At 41.5% G+C, this 22,112-nt stretch overlaps 2 protein-coding genes across 4 annotated transcripts; one reads left to right on the top strand and one right to left on the bottom strand.

Annotated features, from left to right (window-relative positions):
- Positions 1-11: 11 nt before the first annotated feature.
- Positions 12-10,015, bottom strand: rab3c (RAB3C, member RAS oncogene family). Of its 2 annotated transcripts, none has more exons than XM_068310451.1 (5): positions 9,922-10,015; positions 8,127-8,351; positions 4,852-4,970; positions 2,685-2,809; positions 12-2,524 (listed from the first exon to the last, which is right to left on the bottom strand). In XM_068310451.1, the coding sequence occupies exons 1-5, from the start codon at positions 9,937-9,939 to the stop codon at positions 2,334-2,336; spliced, it is 678 nt and encodes a 225-aa protein (XP_068166552.1). In that variant the 5' UTR covers positions 9,940-10,015; the 3' UTR covers positions 12-2,333. The 2 variants fall into 2 exon arrangements, with proteins under 2 accessions (XP_068166552.1, XP_068166551.1); XM_068310450.1 differs by lacking the exon at positions 9,922-10,015 and adding an exon at positions 9,320-9,815.
- Positions 10,016-16,371: 6,356 nt separating this feature from the next.
- Positions 16,372-21,585, top strand: si:dkey-190g11.3 (uncharacterized protein LOC567059 homolog). 2 transcript variants are annotated; one of them, XM_068311101.1, is made up of 6 exons: positions 16,372-16,485; positions 18,879-19,052; positions 19,669-19,773; positions 19,904-20,044; positions 20,543-20,593; positions 20,685-21,585. In XM_068311101.1, the coding sequence occupies exons 2-6, from the start codon at positions 18,885-18,887 to the stop codon at positions 20,868-20,870; spliced, it is 651 nt and encodes a 216-aa protein (XP_068167202.1). In that variant the 5' UTR covers positions 16,372-16,485; positions 18,879-18,884; the 3' UTR covers positions 20,871-21,585. The 2 variants fall into 2 exon arrangements, with proteins under 2 accessions (XP_068167202.1, XP_068167203.1); XM_068311102.1 differs by lacking the exon at positions 20,543-20,593 and having other exon boundaries at positions 20,685-21,576.
- The last annotated feature ends 527 nt before the right edge of the window (positions 21,586-22,112 follow it).

The raw sequence follows: 22,112 nt of genomic DNA, 5'->3' as shown, positions 1-22,112 counted from the left end.
AGGCGGACTGATAGAATTTGATTTATTTCCTATAATCTCAAAAACATATTTCTTACTTTGCTTGCACTCTGAGAAACAAATATTTCTGTAGTGTGTTCAGTCAGGTGTAATGAGATTCCAATACAGTGATTGGGCATTCAAACTGCAACACATCATTTCATCTATCAAATGAATCTTGACTGGAGATCAATACAACAATTTATTTTGTGGCTGTTAGCAAAAAAAGTATACACGTATATGTATGTATGCACAGCGTCTCTGAGCTAGCGACAACATTATGGTACATGGACTACGTTATTCCCCTTTCACAATAACACTGCATTTTAACATAACATGACTTCAACACCCAACAGTTAGCAGGAAACAGCATATAGTACATGAATATGTTTGTACAAAAGGTATACACAAACAATACACTATATTATGTCATTGTCTTTTTATAATAATGGCAAGTAAACATACACACAAATGCCCACAATCAAGTCACGCATTCAGAGGCTGCAGAGGCTTCAGAGGCATTCTGATCAAGCGTCCACTCCCACACACACACACGAACACACACACACACACACACACACACACACACACACACACACACACACACACACACATACAGTCGTACTCTAGAACAGGAGGAATTATGTACAGGGTTTCATTCATAAAATATTGCACTTATTGGCCCATCGCATCTCACAGCTAGCACTGTGATAATGCTCCTAAATCTGTAACACAGAGTATATATGTATATACTCACACACACACACACACACACACACACACACACACACACACACACACACACACACACACACACACACACACACACACACACACACACACACACACACACACACACACACACACACTTTTATTATATAAATCTACATAGATGAATCAGGACTGACTTCATGCAATTTTTGGAACTTTTCTACGATGCAACAGACAACAAACAATGCAAAGGGAAGCGTGATGTTTTGGCACAAATACTCACACAGACATTCACAAACATTCTTTCTATTAGCTGCTGAACTGAGGCTCTCTGGGTTTTAAAAAGATGCAACACTTATCATAAAACTTACTGTGAGTACACCGTAAGTAGTTTATTTGATTGCTCAGGTTTTTTTTCTTCTTGTAGAAGGGATTTAATTTTAGAGCACAAGTAAGAAATTTCAACATGCTGACTCAAAAGCGTAACGATACACACTTTTGTGTGTGTATGTGTATGTTCTATATGTATGTGTGTGTGTGTGTGTGTGTGTGTGTGTGTGTGTGTGTGTGTGTGTGTGTGTGTGCGCGCGCGCATGTATGTATATGGCTGTTTATTCCATGCCAGAGTGGATCACTTAATTTATTTCACACTGTCCCTTGTCAGTGTGACGTTAAGAAAAATGCTGGCTTGTAGTACTTCTGTGGAACCAATGCTATTTGGCTTGATCTTCAGCTAAAACAGTACATATGATTGACTTTTGCCAGCATGCTCATCGCATCAAACAATAAGGGGTCATCTTTGAGTCTAAGCAAATAGAAATAGTTGCTTTTAAGGTTTACAGATATACTTATCAGAGAAACCACACATCTAAAGACAGCAAAACATGGATTAGCACTCACGTTAACATTTTACATACTGGAGTCTTTCCAAAGGTAAGCATGACAGAGTAACTTATAGAGGCCATGTTGGAGAAGCAAAAAGGCCACTTTTTTATCCAAGGTAGCAGTTAAGTAGCACTCATATGTGACTCAGGTGTAAAACTCACACTCATGCAAACTTTCTCATTTACTTTACAGTCACACAACAGCCACACACTCGTTACACGAAGAAAAGTTGCTACATCCTATAGCACTAAATCATAGATTTGGCAGCTTTAGGACACAAAATTATCCTCTGAAAGGAAAACACATGCTGTAAAAAAAACAAAATAATTATTAAAGCACTCACTGACTCTCCTTTCTTAATTTTTCTAGGTCTTAAAGATTTTAAAGGTCTTTAGGCTTAACTGTACATCAAGACTATGAACTGTTTCCGGCCTTATAAGTCAAACAGGGGTTTTAACTACGTTAAATATCTGAAAGAAGGTTTTCACTATTTTCTAGTTGTCCTGTAATGTCACACATTTTATGGTAGCCTTATATGTATGTCTGGTTATTTGCTCTTGATACAGAGGATAAAATTTAGAGATAATACAACTGGATTGTGTAACTCTACAGGGTCTGAACCGCAGTCCAGAGAAAGCAGTGCTAGCAGGAGGGATAACGCTGAAGGAGAGCAAAACTCTGCACATTTTACCGCCTTAAGGGACCTGCACAGCCCTCTCTGAGCTTCCTGACATCAGTCACTAACAGTTGCATCCTGGTTGCTGGAGGGGCGGAGCGCTGTCTGTGAGTTTGGCAGTGGGGGCCCCCGTGGTGACAACCGGATCAGTGTCCAAGCTCTCGGACATCTTGTCACAAATTAGGTCAACAAGACGTTCAAAGGTCTGCTTCACATTGATGTTGTCCTTGGCGCTGGTCTCAAAAAATTCAAAACCTTGGAAAGAAGATGACAGAGTTACATGACTAAGACATCAACCATGTAATGAATATTTATTATTTAATATCCATTAAATAATTTGTCACTTATTTCTCCTGTGAGGCAATGTTTCCGATAATACCCCAAAAAGCAGGTGAAATGTTGCTCCAAAACTTACCCAACTGTTCTGCCAGCAGACGGCCACTATCCACTGAGACCACTCTTTCCTCGTCCATGTCACACTTGTTTCCAGCCAACACCACCTGTGCATTATCCCAGGAATAGGTTTTTATCTGGGTCGACCTACATGGAATAAAAAACAAATAAATAAGCATCTGTTGTATAGTATTTATCACTGCACAATGATTTGTAATGTATGAACACGAAATGTATTTGTTTTAATATAACCTATTAAAACAAATACATTTCATGTTGATACATTACAAATCATTTTAACTGCTGGAACAATACTTGAGAATGGATTTCTAAAATTCAAGAGAGGACAGGAGCGGTGAGATTGAGACGGGTGCTGAGAGTCCTTGAAGGACTTTAGGGAATCAACATGTACTGTGATGTTGCTGTTTCCACTTAAACCAGGCAGTCAGTTTACCCAAGGCTGAACGTAGCAGAGAGATAGAAGAAGAGAAAGAGAAAGAAACAGCGGAGGAAAATATGACTTAGAAAGAGAGAGCAGCATGATGGTGCCACTTCTCCACCTTCTTGATTTCGAGTTCTGACTTGCTTAGAGTGGTTAGATGGAGGTCATCTTGAGGTGATCATGGTCACTTACAGAAGAATAATCATGTTAGCATGAAGTCTACCATATACAGGCTGTAAAGAGACTGTATTAGTCAGTATTGGACACAGGGACAAAGAGGGTGGATGAAAGATGGGGAGTAAATGGTTTTAAACTGTTGAGACAGCAATTAATTTGCATGATTTCTTTTAAAAAGTCCTTTGTTTCATGTCAGCCTTACAATACATTCCTGCTTTGTCCCAGACAGGAAATGAGCACATCGAAAGCATAGTCGAGAAAGGAGTCATTGCCATGGCAACCCCCCCCCCACAACCTTGTCACAAGGAACAAGAGAAAGAGGAAATGGAATTAAACCATGTGGCAAAGCAAAAAAATTCTGCTTGTAAGACGAGTAAAAAAACCTTCTCCCTTCTATGCTGATCGTTTTCTGCACTCTGATAAGTAAGCCAGTGGTTCTCTTCTGTTGTTGCCAGTAACACACAGTCCATTAATATAGATAGCCACCACAGACAGTGCCTAGACTGCAGTATTCCATCAAACTGTCCAACAGGTCTTAAAAGAATAATAGGTGTGTCTGGCTTCAACATCTTTATTAAAAAAGCTATGCTGTCCTTATTTTTACTGATAGGAAATAATCAAATCAGGTTATGATGTGGAGATTGTCACCACAACAGCTTCTTACTAGATCACGTGTGGACACTGGCTTTGGAGTAATTTTTAATACGCGTATGATGGGTGTGCATGGGTGTGGAGTGTCCACAGCAAAACTACACCGTCATCTCTATCGGGTCAAAGTCTGATCATCATTTCCTTGCAGCTGATGCAGCAACATCGTGAGAATATTGCCATGGTGAATCAGAAAAGTTAGCTTCAAAAAAAGGGGGGGGGGGGGGGGACTAATTTTGTGTTCCTGTAATCTCTCTGGGCTGGCAGAGAGAGATAAGTGCAGAGGACTGGAGGGCAGAAATGTCATGTCAGGTGACATAATTCCTGACAATGCTACCTTGGGGGTAAAGAAAATTAAGGCAAAATGTAGAGTAAATCTAAGCACACATTTATATCTAGATCTGAAACTCACCAAAACGTCCTGGTCTGCACGCAGCATTGATCTCACAAGAAAAATGCTTGTTTCTGGAGAAAAATTCTTAACCCAGAAACCCAGTTTCTTTGTCCAGATGATTGTTGCTCCTAAGTCCTGTTTTTGACACGAATGTGTCATCAGCCAAAAACATTTGGGCTTGGCTGAAAGTTACAGTGCAGCTTGCAGAAGCTTGTGTGACTCATGGATGGATGAGAGCCATGACCTTGACAGGCTTCCCATGGATTCCGATGGATGACAAAGATGGATGCATAAACACTCCACAACAAGACTCTCAAATGTTAGAAGAAAGAAGTGCACTGTTGAGAACTGTATGTGTAAAAAGGCCACAGCGATGATAGGAGATACACTCCTCCATATCAAATGGATAGGGTATCAGATGACTGCGTTATAACGAAAAACAGGAAGCTTAACCCAAAGAAAGAAGGGATAATAGAGGAAACTGATGAGCAAGTAAATCAACATCAAACCAATGTTAATCAAACTTACCAGTCCTGCACGGCGCCAAAAGACTCCTCATTTGTGATGTCATACATGAGGATAAAGCCCATGGCTCCACGGTAGTAGGCAGTGGTGATGGTCCTGTAACGCTCCTGGCCCGCTGTGTCCTACACACACACAGCGAGATTTAGCAATACAGTGATTCAGCAACATCCACATGATGCCGCACAACTTATTCTAGTCTCTAACGGTAACTGAGCAGACATTAATCTTTACTTATTTATATACACAGTTTGAAAAGATACTTTCCACAAAAATGGAGCAACACTGGAACACTATCTACATTTCTACATCTACTTTTATTTATGGGTACTTCTGTTGTGTTCATGATGTGGAAACAATCATTATGCTAATCACCTCGCTGGCTTTGCATCGATAAGATGCCAAAAACAGCTTTTCAGTTATAACTGGAGCAATCGATGCTTTCTTGTACTCAATAAAATTGTAGCTCAGTTGCACCAAATGTCTGATGGTGCAATATTCAGAGCTCAGCTTAAGGCATGTTTGCCTTAAAACTGTGGCAAAAGACATTAGGTGTGATTTCACAGTAGTTGAGTACAGCTCACAGATTGCCCTGGGATCTAGTTCCTGCTGCAGGGTTTGCCACAATGTCAATGAAAAGGCTCATTCTTCTAATCTCTGAGTATTTTCTTTGTAATAATGTGAGATTTCAGCAGTTGCATTTGTTTAAATCTTTTCCTCAAAGTACCTTCCAGAAAATGTTTACAGATGTGTGCATTTTTTGTTTTGTGACCCACTGAACAATAATATCTCCCAATGACGTCCGTCCTGTTTATTCTGTATGTTTACTGTCTTTCACTCCACCCACAACAAGTGTGTTTGCAGGGTCCGTGATGGAGATTTCTGGCCGCTCTACTTGGCTCTTGTTAAACAGAAGCCTGACAGGCAGCAGTATTGGCACAATGCTTTTTGCCCTCTATCAGTCTGCACATGGCTGCAACAGCCTGCCAGTTATAGCCAAAGGACAGCTCTGACCTTCACTGAACACAGAACTCACATTCTGTCAAGCTTTTGCCGCAGCTTGGACCTTTTGTCTATTTATAATGGCTTCAAAATTACATGTGAATGTATACATTATTAATGTCAGCAGCAAGTGTTTAAATAGCATCTTTTGTGCAGTGACATTTTGAACAATGTCAGAGGATGAGGAAGATCTTTCAGCAAAATTGTCTGCTGTTGTTCATATAACAGGTATTTTTTTGACGTTTGGTTTGGATGAGTTATTTCATTATGCTACTGCTTCTCATCAAGCTGTTGATTACGACCTTTGCATATGAAGACTATTTTAAGGAGCCAGCCTGCTCGTTCTCAGATGAAAAGAGAACGGAGGGGGAAAAATGCTGCTTCCTGTGAAATAGAGCCCTTTGAAAAGCTTTGCTTCTTGTCTGCCCACCAGAAATCAATGCAAGCAACCGACAGATTGAAGCAGTGAGGCAGTAAACGAGGGGGACATTTGCCTCAACTTCAGGAAAAGTGAGTATCTATTTTTTTTAACGAGGCTAGTGAAAAACACTTCAAACAAATATACCAGTAGTGACAATTTGTGGTGCATTAGGACATATGTATCTCCCAATGCGACTGCAAAATTAGCATCAGTCAAAATTCTTCACCTTAACTGGCCACTTACTGTACAGAATGTCGCAGTTTCTCTGGGCCCAATTAGAAAAGACAGACTAACAATGTGTTTATAAGGACAATTATTTTCCTCTCTGAATATGCTTCTCTGCGCAAATGAGGAAAATACTTCCATTTTAATTTTATAACCACTGAAGTCTATCTCTTTGTTTCCTTTTGCCATTAGCCAGTGTCAGGAGACTGCTTGTCTCACAAAATAACAAAAGAGCAAATCTCCACAGAAACTGTTGCATTTGGAATTGTAAAAAAAGAAAGAAAGAGAGACCAAGTCAGGAAATAAAGAGAAAGATATGGAAAGAATGTGTGACCCTGCACTATCTCTGATGTATTACTAGACAATCAGCTTCTGTAGATGGACTCTTAATTAATCAGCCTAAGACATTCTTTAGTATGACACATTCTGAGGAAGGTGTTGCTTCTGTGCTCTTGTCAGCTGCTTGCCAAAATCACACTTACTAGTTTCCTGTCAATAACGGTGACACTTCCATCTGTCTCCATGCTTACATCACATTTTTAAACCAACACAAAACACCACAGTCTTCCCCGAAGCTTTATTAATTTAATATATTGTATGCCATATATTTATGACAAAGAAATTATTGTGTTTGCGGATGATTTAGTACTATTTCTTAAAAAGCTATGTTGTTCATATACAGTTTATATACTGTACATATAAACTGTATATAAAGTGTACATATGTGTATGCACACACACACACACACACACACACACACACACACACACACACACACACACATACCCACATATATAAACTCTGTATGAACAACATTTTATATATATATATATATATATATATATATATATATATATATATATATATATATATATATATATATATATATATATGAGAGAGAGACAGAGAGAGAGAGAGAAAGAGAGAGAGAGAGAGTGAGAAAGAGAGAGAGAGAGAGAGAGAGGGAGAGGTAGTCATATATACAAAGATGCACGATATGCACGAAGAGACTAAACAATTACTCAAACTGAATTAATTATTCGGTGCTCCTGTGTATACAGGACTTCACCGAGCGTACAGCCATCAATTCAACCTTTCATGGCTTTGAAATTTATTGATCAACAGAGAAACATATGGGCAGAGGTCAGGAGAAAGTGGAGTCTGGCATAGATTGACAGTCTTACAGACAGGAGTCGCTACAGGAGCACAAATGAGTAGAATAAGAGAAAGGTGGGGGCAGGGCATTTCTTTCACAGCCCCTTCCCCCTTTCAGCTTCAGTAGCCCTCCATAGGACCATGGAGTATGACAGAAAACTGATGTTCTCATGATGTTAACTGCGTTTCGACATGAAAATGTCCTTAATCTCACTGAATTAAATAGAAATGTTTGCATGCTTGGCTTTATAGACTAAACCTGAAACATTCCTGTGGCTGGATGTATGTTACGATGTGAGATTAGTTTTCCTTCCTCTATCATCACGTTATCACATACAAATCCGACAGAGATTTTCTATGCAGAAGGAATCAAGGGAAAAGACATTCTTTTGGACATGGAAGCTATAATCAGGTAATTCCACTGTATGTTCTGGGCTCATGTCTAGAAGTTAAATGCTTGTTAGTTAATATTTCATACCCAGATTTGCAGTTTGATCCTCTTGTCATTTTTATAGACAGTCTTGACTTTGAAGTCGATGCCCACTGTGCTGACAAAGGCTGAAGTGAAGGCGTCATCGGCATAGCGGAACAGGAAGGACGTTTTACCCACGCTGCTGTTGCCAATGATCAGCAGCTTGAACATGTAGTCAAAGTTTTGGTCGCCCCCCTCTCCCTTCCCTTTCACATCCTGAGTGGCAGCCATCTGCAATAACATGACCAGAAAGACAGGCTGAAAAGACTGCATTAGCTGTCATAGTGGAGCAGAGAAGATGTGAGCCCACCTCATCAGAATTCAGGTTTTTAAGTTGGCTGTCATTTCTTTTACAAACCACCTTTTTGTTGATGTACACAGGCCAGGAGACAAAAAATACAGAACACATGATGTATATTTTAGGGAGCATAATGCAAGCTTGTTGAAGAGGCCCCACATCAGAGGTGACAGAAGGCTGTGTCAGGCAAACCAGCAGGACCGACACAGCAAGCTGTTGTACTGTTGAGCACTGAATAACCAGGATTCTATAAACTGAGTTTGTTTTCTCTACATTTTTCAAAATGATTCCTGTAGTGAAGCTAAGATATTATTATTACTGATGATAACTCACATTCTGCACCTCAGCAAATTTCCACATGGGGCCTATATTGCCTCTTTTGTGGTTGGCCTACAACATTTTGCGTCCTAATTTTACATTCCTTGGCAGATGAGTGTGTTATGTCTTCTTTAAAATTTAAAAAGCATTCCCAGAAGTAATATAATCCCATTTCAACACGTCTATTACAAACACTAGCACGGGTTATAATGAAGAACGTATGTTTCTCCTTAGCGACGTCTGGCTACATCGAGCACTTCCTGCCAAGCTGTCGGCATCAACGACCCGAGAGGACACGAGTGCAGCGAGCAGGACGACAAAGTGCAGTCATCTTTTCAAGACAAAAACACCACTGGGGGGCGGGGGTGGTGGTGGTGTTAATGGCATAAAGGACACCGCTTTTAGAATTTCAGTTCGTTAAGACGCGATAAAACGACCCGTGATATTCCACTACTGGGGTAAGGAGGGAGCTGCACCGAGCAATTCTGGGCAAGAGGTCATTTCATCTATTCGTGAAATTCTTCCATATTACTATCAATAAATAGAACTAGCGGAAAGAATTGAGGACGTTGTGCGAACAAACCTGTTTTGAAGGCCTCGGTTCTATGTGAATCTTCCCGTTTTTTGCAGAATACGGGTTTGATATCTGTGCCTTCTGCAGGCGTTGGTTTCCTCCTCCCTCTCGTTTGTCTTTCTCTCTGAAGCGCCGACCGATTTCAGCACCTGGGAGCTGTTCCCTCCGCTTCCGACGTGTCACGCGCCCCCGAGCTGACGAGGCTGGCTCGCGTGAGACGAGCACGAGCAACGGAAAGTGCGTCTCATGCGCTTCTGACGTCACCGGGGGGCGGGGGGTGTTGAGATCGAGATGAGATGGGAGTTGTAGTTTTTGCCCGGTGTCAGCCCAGAGACAGAGAACGACGTCAGAAATATTGATTTCGACTTCAGCGTCAGAATACGGAGCTCCACAGCCGCTCATCTCTAAATTATTTCTGGTGGATACAACTGGACGCGACTGGCTGTCAGAGAAGTGGTCAACCTTCGCGTCCCATTAAGAGAGACGAGACCGAAAAGACCAAAATTGCTATTAAACTGTAAACCCTGTTCAGTCTTTGCTCAATAGTTTCTCTTTCTCTGTCTTCACAGCTTTTTTTTTTTGCTTTTTTTTTTAAAAGTCATGCACCTTACCTTTCCATACAAATCCATTTTTGGTGTCAGTACCAGCTCTGTTTTACAGTTCACTCCAGTTGCTATAATAAACCCAGCTGGGCAGCATCATTTCTTTTCAGGAAGCAAATATAATGGCCTCTCCTCTTGCGTCACTCTCCGTCGGCCTTGCTGCCCCCCCCCCCCCCCCCACACCCACACACACACACACACACACACACACACATGCATTGAGCTCCGTTTGGCTGGGCAGATAAGAGAAGCTTGAGTGGTGATGAATATTATATTATTACAAATGTTGTTGTAACAATCTGTGAGAGACGCAAATAAATGTGAATGAATAAACATTCGGTTGTGAGCATGTTCACGGTCGCAAAATGTGTCTCTGTGTGGCAGGGAAATTTAACACAGCAAAGTGCCAAAATACATGAAATGTTAAATTTAATGTATGAATTGTTTGACAACATATTGTAATGAGGGACGTGTTTGTTGATTCTGGGGACAGGAATTTCATCAGCCAAATGGCTTCTAAACATCAGTCCTTTTTTTCCTGGATGTTGTTGATGTTGTAAATGTGATGAAGGTGAGAAGTCAGTTGTCAATAAATTAATAAAGAACTGCATTTTTTTTTATACGTTTAACTTTGTACTGACAGATCTTCCTCCAGGACAAATTCAATTTATTTTGTCTTATATAAACAAACAGAATTGGAAAAAAAGACATAAAACTGAAAACACGAGAACCCCTAACTCTTAAATGCCGGCAGAAAGAGCCGGCAGTAGCAACACGGGTCTCAGAATCGTCATCTGCAGAACAGACCTGCTTTTCTACCTCACAGGTAGAAAAGCAGGTAATCCAACGTCATGTTGGGCTCCTTGTGGAGGCTCTGGCTCACCAGGAAGGCCAGCTTGTGGGCGTACGGGCAGGGAGCCGGGACTCGGGAACAGGTTGGAACCCCAGACCTCAGCTGAGGGGGTCAGGTCAGGACCAGGGGTTTTTTTGGTCATGTGATCACAATCAGTTTGGAACAAATGTCACTTCCAACGGATAGGGACTGGTTAGCTTAGCGTGCATTAGTCTCCACTGACTCACCTGCCAGTTGTAGAACAGGTGGCAGAGTTTGGAAGTCGGGCTTCAGGCCGCTGGCGTCCTACACCACATTGTAGTGGGTCGGGGACATGCTGCCCATGTGGACTGCCTGGCTCACAATGTAAAAGTCGTACCTGTGAACCAGGACATGGTTAGCGGATAGCCACCAGTAGCAGCTTCTAGCCTGAGCGGCTGAACGGCTTCCCACAAACCTGATGGTTCTGGTCTGGTTCAGTCCAGATTCTATGACTCCATGTCCCTTGACCTGGAACCAGACCCTGAACCTGCCTCCTCCCACCCCCCAACCGCAGGACGATGCTAACTCCTGCTAATAACTTAATTAAGAATGCACACTCTAGTTTTTTGTTAGTCTTATCAATCACATGCATATTAGTGTGTACAGGCCCCTGTAATTCACACAACCACACACAAGGGGGCCTGTAGGCATGCAAGGGGCGTAGAGTGGCAGGCAGCCCCTTTTTGTGGAGCGCCCAAATGAGCAGCTTGTGAGGGGGGACGGTGCCTTGCTCAAGGGCGTCTCGCTCAAGGGCGCCTCAGCAGTGCTCCAGAGGTGAGCTGACACCTCCCACTGTCAGCTCACCTCCGGGTGTCATTTTTGGGCGGGAGCAGGAATCGAACCGCCGATCACAGAACATTGGAAGACCCGCTCTGCTGCCCGCTTCACCACTGAGCCACTGCCGCCCCTCACCTCTCAAGGCCATCTTCAGTCCATGCATTATCTCTTGACCTTTCTGCTGCATCACACATTTGGAGTACCACCTGGAAGACGAATGGCAATGTAGCTTAGCATCGGTAGCATGCTACCTGTGTGAGCTAAAGTCGATTGTCAGCAGAGCAGACCGTACCATCATCCACCAATCACAGGGGAGCAGTGCACATTCCACAAGTTGTTTCTGTATTCTGTGGTTTGCAGACAGAGCTATAAATATGTAATAAATCTATCCAAGTGATTGGATACGCAGAACCCGGTGGCTCACGTCAATACACCTCATGATGGAGGACTCGTACTGCAGGATGGCAGGGGAGAATCCCGGCCAGATGGTCAGCCTGGAACCAAAGGACACACACATTTAAACGGAACAACTCACCTGCAGCTTTTTACAAAGCGACAAGCGTTTGTGAAGACGACAAACGTAGTTTCAACGCCCAGTGCCATGTAAAGCCTTCTTCACCTTCCCTGAGGAAACCATCAGGTTCACTCCGTTCTATTCAATCTCCACCGATGGATTCAACACACTGAGAATCCATCGATCGTCTCAGACATCTACAAACTCTAACAAAACACTTAAGTTCAGGAAAAGGTTTATTCAGATTGCGCACAAAAACTGCTGGTGATGAAGATCGACCCACTGCAAGAAAAACAGCATCTTTCCATCCTTCAGCAGAACTAATGCTGCTAGTACGCTAGTTAGCATTAGAGAAGCAGCTGTTGCTTAGCAACAGCATCAAAAGCTTTCAGGCACCACTGATGTCATTTCACTTGTAAAAATGAAACTTGTTGAAATCTGTTAATGTCCACGAGTCACCAGGAGTCACATCAGGAGAAACGTCTGATCAGAAGCAGCTTCAGGCCAGGAATAGAAGAACATACTTGTGCTGTGTCCAGGGGGTCCCGGGGGTGGTAGTAGTTCCGTCCAATCTGCTGCATGTTGAGAATCCTCAGGATCCTGCAGAGATCATCAGAACATGTGACTTTTGTCTATCTGAACACACATAACCATTAACCCCCGCCAGTTCCATCATCACGCCGAAGCGTCCCGCTCGCTCCTCCAGGTGCCCGAGGACCAGAAAACGCACCTTTTGAACATGATGTTGTAAAACTGGATGCACACTGGGGGCGATGAGGGGAGTTCGCAAACCAGGGTAATGGTTATCTGGACTTTTTCTCCCACCACATGTGCCTTCGTCCGTCTGGTTAAAATCCCAGAATAATTATAATCCCGGCAGCGTCCTCCTCGTTCTCCCAGCTTCACCTTCTGGAACCCAGTTGAGATCTCGACCACAGCTGACAAACCAAGAGTGAGGTTACAAACATGCTACAGACACGTTTCAGTTGTTGGTCAGTCGAGTTGGCCTACTGCTGCAGGTGAACTAGGACAATGAGACCTGACTGGGTCGAACTACACCTTCTGAAGCGAACGGTCCCGGGCCTTTCTGTCGACCCCTACTGACCTGCTTCCTCATTTCCCCTTGGTGGGGCGGGGCAAGGTGCTGGGGCAGCCTCTCGGGTTTGGTTCTTCAACACATGAAAAGGTTGGAAATGCGGAATAAATTTCTAGGAATAAAAGTTGTACTAATCCAATTTCAATTCATCCCACATGCCCACAGAACTCTATAATCTTTAGTTACCAGCTCAAACGGAAATATTGTTCCACCAGAAATCTCAGAAAGACAGTGACAAGTTTCAATTCAATTTAGTGTGGCAGTGGATCTTGGGTTGAGGAGAACTCAATTAAACTTTGAGTCAAACCAGATGTGGAGATAATGACTGTTAAATTCTCTTTTTTAATTTTTAACTCATTATTAAAAAGAAGTCCATTTAAAATAATGACAGCCTACTGCTATGTGCTTCTGGACCCTAATAAGTCAGATCATGATCCAGATGGGGGGCATTATATTGACAGGGTGGGGGTTTGGTGTCATTCAAATGGATTTCGTGTGTCAGAACTAGATAATGATCCACTTTTATGAACAATTACTACACGCCTGCCGGTGTGTTGTTCAAGTGAGTATTTTTCATTTGATGTTATATAATTAATTTATGATCATGTGTTTCTGTAAATTTTCTCCTCTAAATATATGAAGTGCTAGTTCTAATTATTGACTATTAGATATGACTATTATTGATTATATATTATATATAATTATAATTACATATTATTCCCTGACAATAAGGTCTTGATGTAAGACCGGAAACTGTTTCCTGTGGGTTCGCGCTGAGCTGAGAAGTTTGTAGAAACTTTCTACCCTTAAAATAATGCCTTTAAATAACACCAAAAATTGTCAAAGAGGAGGGGAGTTAAAACAAAACGTTAAACCGCCTGGTAACATCCCACAGATCACAGTAACTGGAAGTCCTTACCGATCCCGGTGGCCCCGTCCCTTGACCGCGAACCTGACCTCGTGCTCTGGCTCGTGCCCGACCAGTCATGTTTCCCCAGACAGCTTCAGTTGAACTGTTCAAACAACTTATATTACTATTTTTGAAATCTTACGAATAAATAGGGTAACTACATAACCAGGAAAACTACACCACCCCTATTCCTCACGAGTAGCATAAATGAAATCTAAATCAAATTAAGTTTACTCTCCCTTAATTATTCTAAACAAGATGGCGACTGAAAATGAAGGGTATGGTTGTGCTGCTGATGCTGGCCAATGAGCCAATACAATGTTAGCATTACAATAAATTCAATATGTATATGTTACTATAATATAACGCAACACATAATATCCGACTTTAAAGATATTGGTTAAATTACAATACTTTTTCCATGCAAATGCCCTAATCCATTCCAATCCCCCAAAAATTCAGACATAAATGTTTTATAAAGCATAAAAATGTATCAAAACATGTAACAAATACATGTTACAATTAGATTATTATAAAATAAATGAGAGTTGTGCATAACGTGAAAAACAAAGAATAGAATAAAGAATACAATTGATGGTCATTTACCTTTTAACTGCTGTCCTCATTGTTTTTTGCCCTCTTTGGTTCATGCGCTCCTGCCTCACCATGCCGAACAACAGAGTGAATTCCAGTCCTCTTTTTGAACTTCTCCAACCACCCACGCGATGCCTTAAACTCCTTAAACTTCCTTCTGTTTTTATTACGTGACGATTGCAGATGCATTACGGCCACATTCTTTGGCGAGATCAACCAAGCACATCCCTTTTTCATGCTTTTCTATGATCTCTTGCTTTGTTTATACGGACAAAAAAATTTGCATGTTTGATTTGGCAAAAGTTTAACACCAGATGCCCCTCCTGACGCAACCCTCTGTAGTTATCCGGGCTTGGGACCGGCACAATAAGACACTGGCTTGTGTCCTCTTGCGGCTACATTTACAAAGGACCCCTTTAAACTGAACAAGCTAATTAAATCTGATCTGATTACTTTATAACGGCAGTACGACTATGTCAGAACTGGCTAGCTCAGAGGGATTATTTCCTTCAAATCGAAACATCTCGAATAAACTAAATTCTCATAAACCACCTTAACATTAACTATCTAATCTATCAATTTTAACATCTAATTTATGATGACTTTGAAATCATACTCACGATGACTTGCGTTTGCGTTAGGCCCTCGCAGTGACTTATGACGTCCATGTGCTTCTGAGGCTCTGTCCACACGGTGCCGGAACTTTCTGAAAACGCAACTTTTTTCACCCCGCATCGAAAAGGATTCCCATCCACACGACACCGTATGCAAAAAGATCTTCGTCCATACGTATCCACATCAGTGCATTGATCAACAGGCGTATAAGCAGAACAACTTCGAGAACGACAGGAGATAGGACCAGGATGTGTGGAAATTCACGGCGTTCCTCTTGGAGGACCTCCATCACATTCTCCAACAGCAGGCAGCGCATCCCGGTCTGACCCAGAACTGGCATCAGCCTCTTTGGCGAGGAACGGGAATGAATGAATAAATACATATATAAACTTTATGACACGTAAATAAAGAAACAGACGAACAAATATTTAAGTGTAAAGCATGTTTATCAACGCAACTTCGACGTGGAACTGTTATACATCAGAAAATAGCTGGTTTTAGCTCAGTTTATACATGTAGACATGGGTCACAAGCATGACGTCACAGCGGTTTTCGTCGCAGGGACAACCCCCCCCCCCGGATAAAAAAAGTTGTGGATCCACCGTCCACACGACAACGCAGACCCGGCATTTTCAAAAAAAATTCCAACTTGGCCAGCGTTTTTAAAAAGTTGCGTTTTCATTTCGAATGTCTGCGTTGTCATGTGGGCAAAGGCGTAAACGCAACAAAAAAGTTGCATTGCCTGAGTTCCGACACTAATTAGTGATCGGCTTAATGACCGAGTGAATTGATATGCTTCCTGTATTTCCCAAAACCCTTTAGTCATCTTAATTCAGGCTTGGTTATTTACTTAAAGAGCAGGTAGTTCATACTTAACTTAATAAAAATACTATTTAGCGATTATGGAAGAACTTTGCCAAAAAAAAAAAAACCTCTTCCATTAACATGATCCAGAATTAAGTGCCAAGTAGTACAAGTTGTTAAAACCTAAATGTGGAAAACTGTCACAACAACAGACAGACGAGCATTAACAGCTTGTTTTACGACCACAGACGGCGTCAGTCGCCTTGTGCCAGCAGGTTGGCGGACATTTGATAGGGCTCGGATAAAGGGCGGGATGTGGCGCTGGCCCAGTGCGCTCCGACTGGAGGATCTGCGTCTCCAAAGTGCGCAGACTGGGAGGGTCGAGTCAGGTAAACTGTGCGATTTTTAAGAATTTGTGTTATACTGTACAGTACTGTATTTTCACGAATGCTGGAAGCGGTGAAAGATTTTATGTCCATGTGTCTCATGATCGATTAGTTTCTTTTTTCTTCTAAATATTTTGCACGGATTTCACACAGAAGCTTGAAACGCAGTTGTCACATTGCTGCGTTTAGAATTATTTAATATATGGTGGAGCGATTCTATTCGGAACGTCCAGCGACCAGTGAGCCGACCTGTCGCTTCAGAAAGTTTCAATATTGACGACGGAAGCGTTGTAAACAGAAGTTTTCTGGAGGTTTCTACGTGGAGAACAGGTCACTGTGGCACCATCTGCTGTTGGAAACCCGCTCCGGATTATGCTTCGCCTCTCAAAGGCCCCCATAGTGTGTAAAAATATGCGCGAACGATTTATAAACGCACCACCATTTGTTTATGGTTATTTTGTTTGTCTTTGTATGGACTGAATTTGAAATTAATCTTTATATTTAAAAATTCTACATACATTTTATGTCTTTTATGTCATTGTTCTGTTTTCTTTTCTTTCTTTTTTTTGGACCTGTTATTTGAAGTGGATGATCGACACAGTTGAATCATGTTAACTATTGGAACGTTAACTATTGGAACAATACAAAAACTAACTTTGTATTTGTAAGAAATAAAGAAGACCAAATGAATTATATATTGCACGTTTTCATTGCCCGCTGTGGTGGTGATGATGTAACTTAAATTGTAAAATGATTCTGGCAGATGGTGTCTGTCACTGCTCTGCTGTCTTGGATAGCAGGCAGGCAGAAGGGGTCATCATTGGAGTCTTCAGTTTGTAGGGCAGGGTGGTGTTCTCTTTTAATAGATAGATGAACAACAAAATTATATCACAGGTCCTCTCAGGAATCATTCTGAGGTGACGTAGGCACTGGAAACGGGCTTTCAGCAGGCCTATGGTCATTGATTGCCATAGGTAACCCCTGTACTTCAGATAAAAGCCATCAAACTCTTCTGTGATGTATAGTGGATTCATTAGAGTGGATTAAACGATGGAGACAAGTGAATAATTGTTGAAATCTTTAGGTTACTGACCACGTTACAGTCTGCTGCTCAGGTAATACTCATTATACATCCATCCTTGAGTCAGGAAATGACCCAGAACACGTTGCCTCCACATCAAAAATGTAGTCTGCAGCATCACACATGATCTGGACAGATTTTAGATACATCCTCCTTCAAAACGGTGATGTAGTGTAATTTGTAGCGTTTGTGTGTTTGTTCGTCTGTTCATTAGTCCACCAAATATCTTCGCAACCGTCACGGTAAAAAAATTGAACTTTTGTACACTCAGGAACCGGATAAGGTAGAAAGATGAGGGAGAAAGCCACTGTGAGTAAGACCATAGATCAAAGCTACTGCTTTGATCTATGAAAGTAGGTCAGAGCACTAGCTTTGATCTTTCACCTATGCAAGTAGGTCAGGGTAAAATTTTGAATTCAGGGGTGTCGCGGGATGTTGCAGTCTTTGACTGCATTGGTTCTTGTTTATCTATGATGTAGTCTATAACATGTTGAAACAATAGTCTACATATACCTGCACATGCTATGACCGGACTTTCTGCAAATTCTTTGTAGATCCTCTTATACCTCGAGAGGGTATAAGAGAGGGGTCTTTTCCAACAAGAGGGGTCTCTTGTTGGAACTAAAGTCATTGTCATTCTTCACATCATCAGCTTCATTATGTGAGGAGCCTTAAAGGGAATGTGGGTACCATCTATGCAGCCAATTACATTGGCAAATCCTAAAACAAATTATAGTTACTAAGTCTGAGTTTTCAGCACAATTTCATTAGGATACTATAATTTCAAATTCATTTATCAGATTTCTACATTATCAACCTGCAATTCTGTGGAACTCCTCCTTGATGATTCTGACAGGTTTATTTCCCGTGAAATTGACAAACTGGGGTAGAAATCGTTTCAAGTAGAGGCACACTGAGCTGATCTCCCACATTGTATAGAAAACTACCATTTGCAAAGAAAAAAAACCTAAAGGCAGCGCTACACACAATACCTGCTGGGATGTGGGAGCATGACTGATTTGTTTTGCTGCAGATGTGAGGATGGATTAGGTTGTGAATTTGTGTGGTGGATCGGGACGTGAACCGGTACCGATCATAAAGATAACTGTGGATATGTTGGGACATCTGAATGCAGTTCAAAAATATTTAATTCTCTGTGAGTTAATGTTGAACCTTTACCAATGCGATTAGTTTATATACAGCATGTCTATCTACATCTCATTGGCATGAGAATAGAGGCAGTCCCTTATATTAATATTATTTTAGATTCAGTAATAGCTCTACTTATTTACTGAATGTTTATTATTTTTGACAGTGTGCAATGGAAGACTCCATTGAAGTGATTCTCCAAGACTACGTTGGGGTCCGATCTATGAAGAGACCCCATCCCATTGTCTCTGCCTGCCTGGGGGCTGTCCTCACAGGCCTGTATGGAGTATGGAGCCTATTCGCTCTGCCTGGTTTTCGCAGAATTCCTTGGAGACTTAAGGTTGTTTAGATGTGTGCCTTATATTTGCATGCTTACTTTACCTTTTTTTTACCCTTTCAAACATTAAATGCTGCATGCTTATGTGACTGAGTCGATCAAGGTTTCATACATTATGGAGCGTGCACTACTTTTTTTCACTCTTTTATCAAGATAAAGTTACGTATCATTGTTGAAAGCTTGTATAAGATACAGTATATAACTCAGAAAAGTTGGTTCTCTCTTGATCGCAGATTCAACCTTGTTTTCCTCAGCTAGCAGTGAGAGAGGCCTACTAAATTTGTCATTCAGACAGGCTTCGCTTTCAGTGAGAAGGATATCAGATCCAAGGTCATATTCAAGCACTCAGTACACAACCGCTGTGTCGTGTGCTGAGATTTAATATGAAGGATATCCAGAGATTCTTTTAATGTGGAAAGGAAAACTTTGCCATGCTATTGTATTTGTTTGGAGTCCTGTGGAAGTTAGATTTGTATTTTTATGTTTTACAATGTAGATTCTGTTTTATGGTGGACAGGAATAGACAGATTACAGAGTTTTAGTTGTTATTTACCAGTGAAGTATTGTAATAACTCTAATCACATGCATTTATTTACTGTTTGTCTGCATTATGGCCCAGGTTCCTTATTTGCCCTCCAGTAAAGATCAGACTCTGAACATTATGAAGCTGCTTGAGGGACGAGCTGGTCTCTTAGCAGATCTGGGATCTGGAGATGGACGAGTTGTAAGAGGGATATAGTTATTTCATAAGAAATACATTCATATGTGGCTAAATGCTGACTTTGACACTCATGTTTTCACGATCTTAACTCCTGCTGGAGTAAAACTGAATGCATTGTGTACCTTTTTTGCAGGTGTTCGCTGCCTCATCTGCCGGTTTCAAATGCACAGGCTTTGAGATCAATTCCATTTTAGTGGCCTATGCCATGAGGAAGGCCCGCTGGCAGGAAGTGCCATGCGACCGGGTGACCTTTGTAAAAGAAGACTTCTGGAAGGTAAGACCTCATCAACACTGACTAATTTCTTTAATCCTGTACAAAGTTCTTAATACATCCTGCTTCAAAGCAGTGATGTATTATAATTATCAGTGTTCGTGTGTTCGTCCATTCCTAAGTCCGTTCGTCCGTTCGTCCACCAAATATCTTCGCAACCGTTGCAGATAGAAAGATGAAACAAAACGCACATTACTCGGGCAGCAAAGGGGATGAAAACGAGATGATGACCTAGACCTTGAGAAAACTAGGTCAAGGTCAAATTTCAACTTTCTTACACCCAGGAACTGGATAACATAGAAAGACGAGGGAGAAGGCCAGTGTGAGTAAGACCGTAGATCAAAGGTAGTGATTTGATGTATGAAAGTAGGTCAAAGCACTAGCTTTGATCTTTGACCTATGCAAGTAGGTCAGGGTAACATTTTGAATTCAGAGGAGTCCCAGGATGTTGCTGTCTGTGACTGCCTTGGTTGTAGTTAAAACATGTTTCTCCTTCTGCAGACTGATTTATCTGCCTTCAATAACGTGACAGCTTTTCTTGCTCCGGGGGTGGTTGGTATTTCTTGCTCATCATGTAGATATATATGAAGAGCAAACGTAACATTTCGAGTGTCTGATGTAGCCTTTTCTATTTATTTTATAGATGGAGGTTCTGGGTGAGAAGCTATTGAAGGAGCTTCCTGATGATGCCCGTGTCATTTCTTGTCGTTTTCCTGTCCCCAACTGGCCCCAACAATCATCTGTGGGCTCTGGTCTTGACCAGACTTTTGCTTATGACATTCACTATGTGCGCTCATATCTGAGAAAAGTTCCAAATACAGCATTATAATTAAGTGGGTTGTTCTTACTAAAATCCTCTGCACTTTTCTGCTTCATTAAACTTGAAATGAACAGTAATATTCTACTTAAACGAATACTATCCAAAGACAACACGTTAGCAGGTAATCACAAAAAAATTTGAACTGATTTTTGTCATTTTACGAGCATTAATCTGGAGTGATCCTCTTGAGAGATATCTCTGAAGATTTCAAGGATGAGTGGGACTGTGACTAAGTCAGATGAAGAGATGAATTTTGACATCACTTAGCTACTGCAGTATTTCTTCATGTTTTTCACTGCGAGAACAGATGGAAACTATGTCATAATCATGTTGTAAACATCCTCAAATACTGTGACTCTAGCTCACTATTGAATCACTTAGCCGCTACAAATTGCTGTGTCTCCGTATCAACACAAATGAGGATGAAAAAAGTATATAAAACCAGATTTCAATAAAAATCACTGGAAACCAGTCATTTGTCAGTGAACAAGTAACTACAGCCCCTTACAAAGCGGTGAAAAGATCAAGAAAGTGGAGGATTTTAAGTACCTAGGGTCAACAGTCCAGAGCAATGGAGAGTGTGGAAAAAAGGTGAAGAAGCGTGTACAGGCAGGATGGAACGGGTGGAGAAAAGTGTCAGGTGTGATGTGTGATAGAAGAGTTTCAGCTAAAATGAAAGGAAAGGTGTACAAAACTGTGGTGAGACCAGCGATGTTGTTTGGTCTAGAGACAGTGTCACTGAGGAAAAGACAGGAGACAGAGCTGGAGGTAGCAGAGATGAAGATGCTGAGGTTCTCTTGGGAGTGACCAGGAAGGATAGGATCAGGAATGAGTACATCAGAGGGACAGCACATGTTAGAGGTTTTGGAGATAAAGTCAGAGAGGCCAGACTGAGATGGTTTGGACATGTCCAGAGGAGAGATGGTGAATATATTGGTAGAAGGATGCTGAGTTTTGAACTTCCAGGCAGGAGGCCTAGAGGAAGACCAAAGAGGAGGTTTATGGATGTAGTGAAAGAGGACATGAAGGCAGTTTGTGTGAGAGAAGAGGATGCAAGGAAAAGAAGAAGAAGACATGGGCGGCAAAGGGGATGAAAATTAGACGATGGTCAAATTTCAACTTTTGTACACTCAGGAACCTGACAAAATAGAAAGACAAAGCAAAAGGCCAGTGTGAGTAAGACCATAGATCAAAGCTAGTGATTTGATATATGAAAGTAGATTTGAGCACTAGCTTTGATCTTTGACCCAT

Source organism: Antennarius striatus, chromosome 3 (assembly GCF_040054535.1).
Source record: "Antennarius striatus isolate MH-2024 chromosome 3, ASM4005453v1, whole genome shotgun sequence".
Taxonomy (NCBI): domain Eukaryota; kingdom Metazoa; phylum Chordata; class Actinopteri; order Lophiiformes; family Antennariidae; genus Antennarius; species Antennarius striatus.
This window is presented reverse-complemented; position numbering and strand designations above follow the sequence as displayed.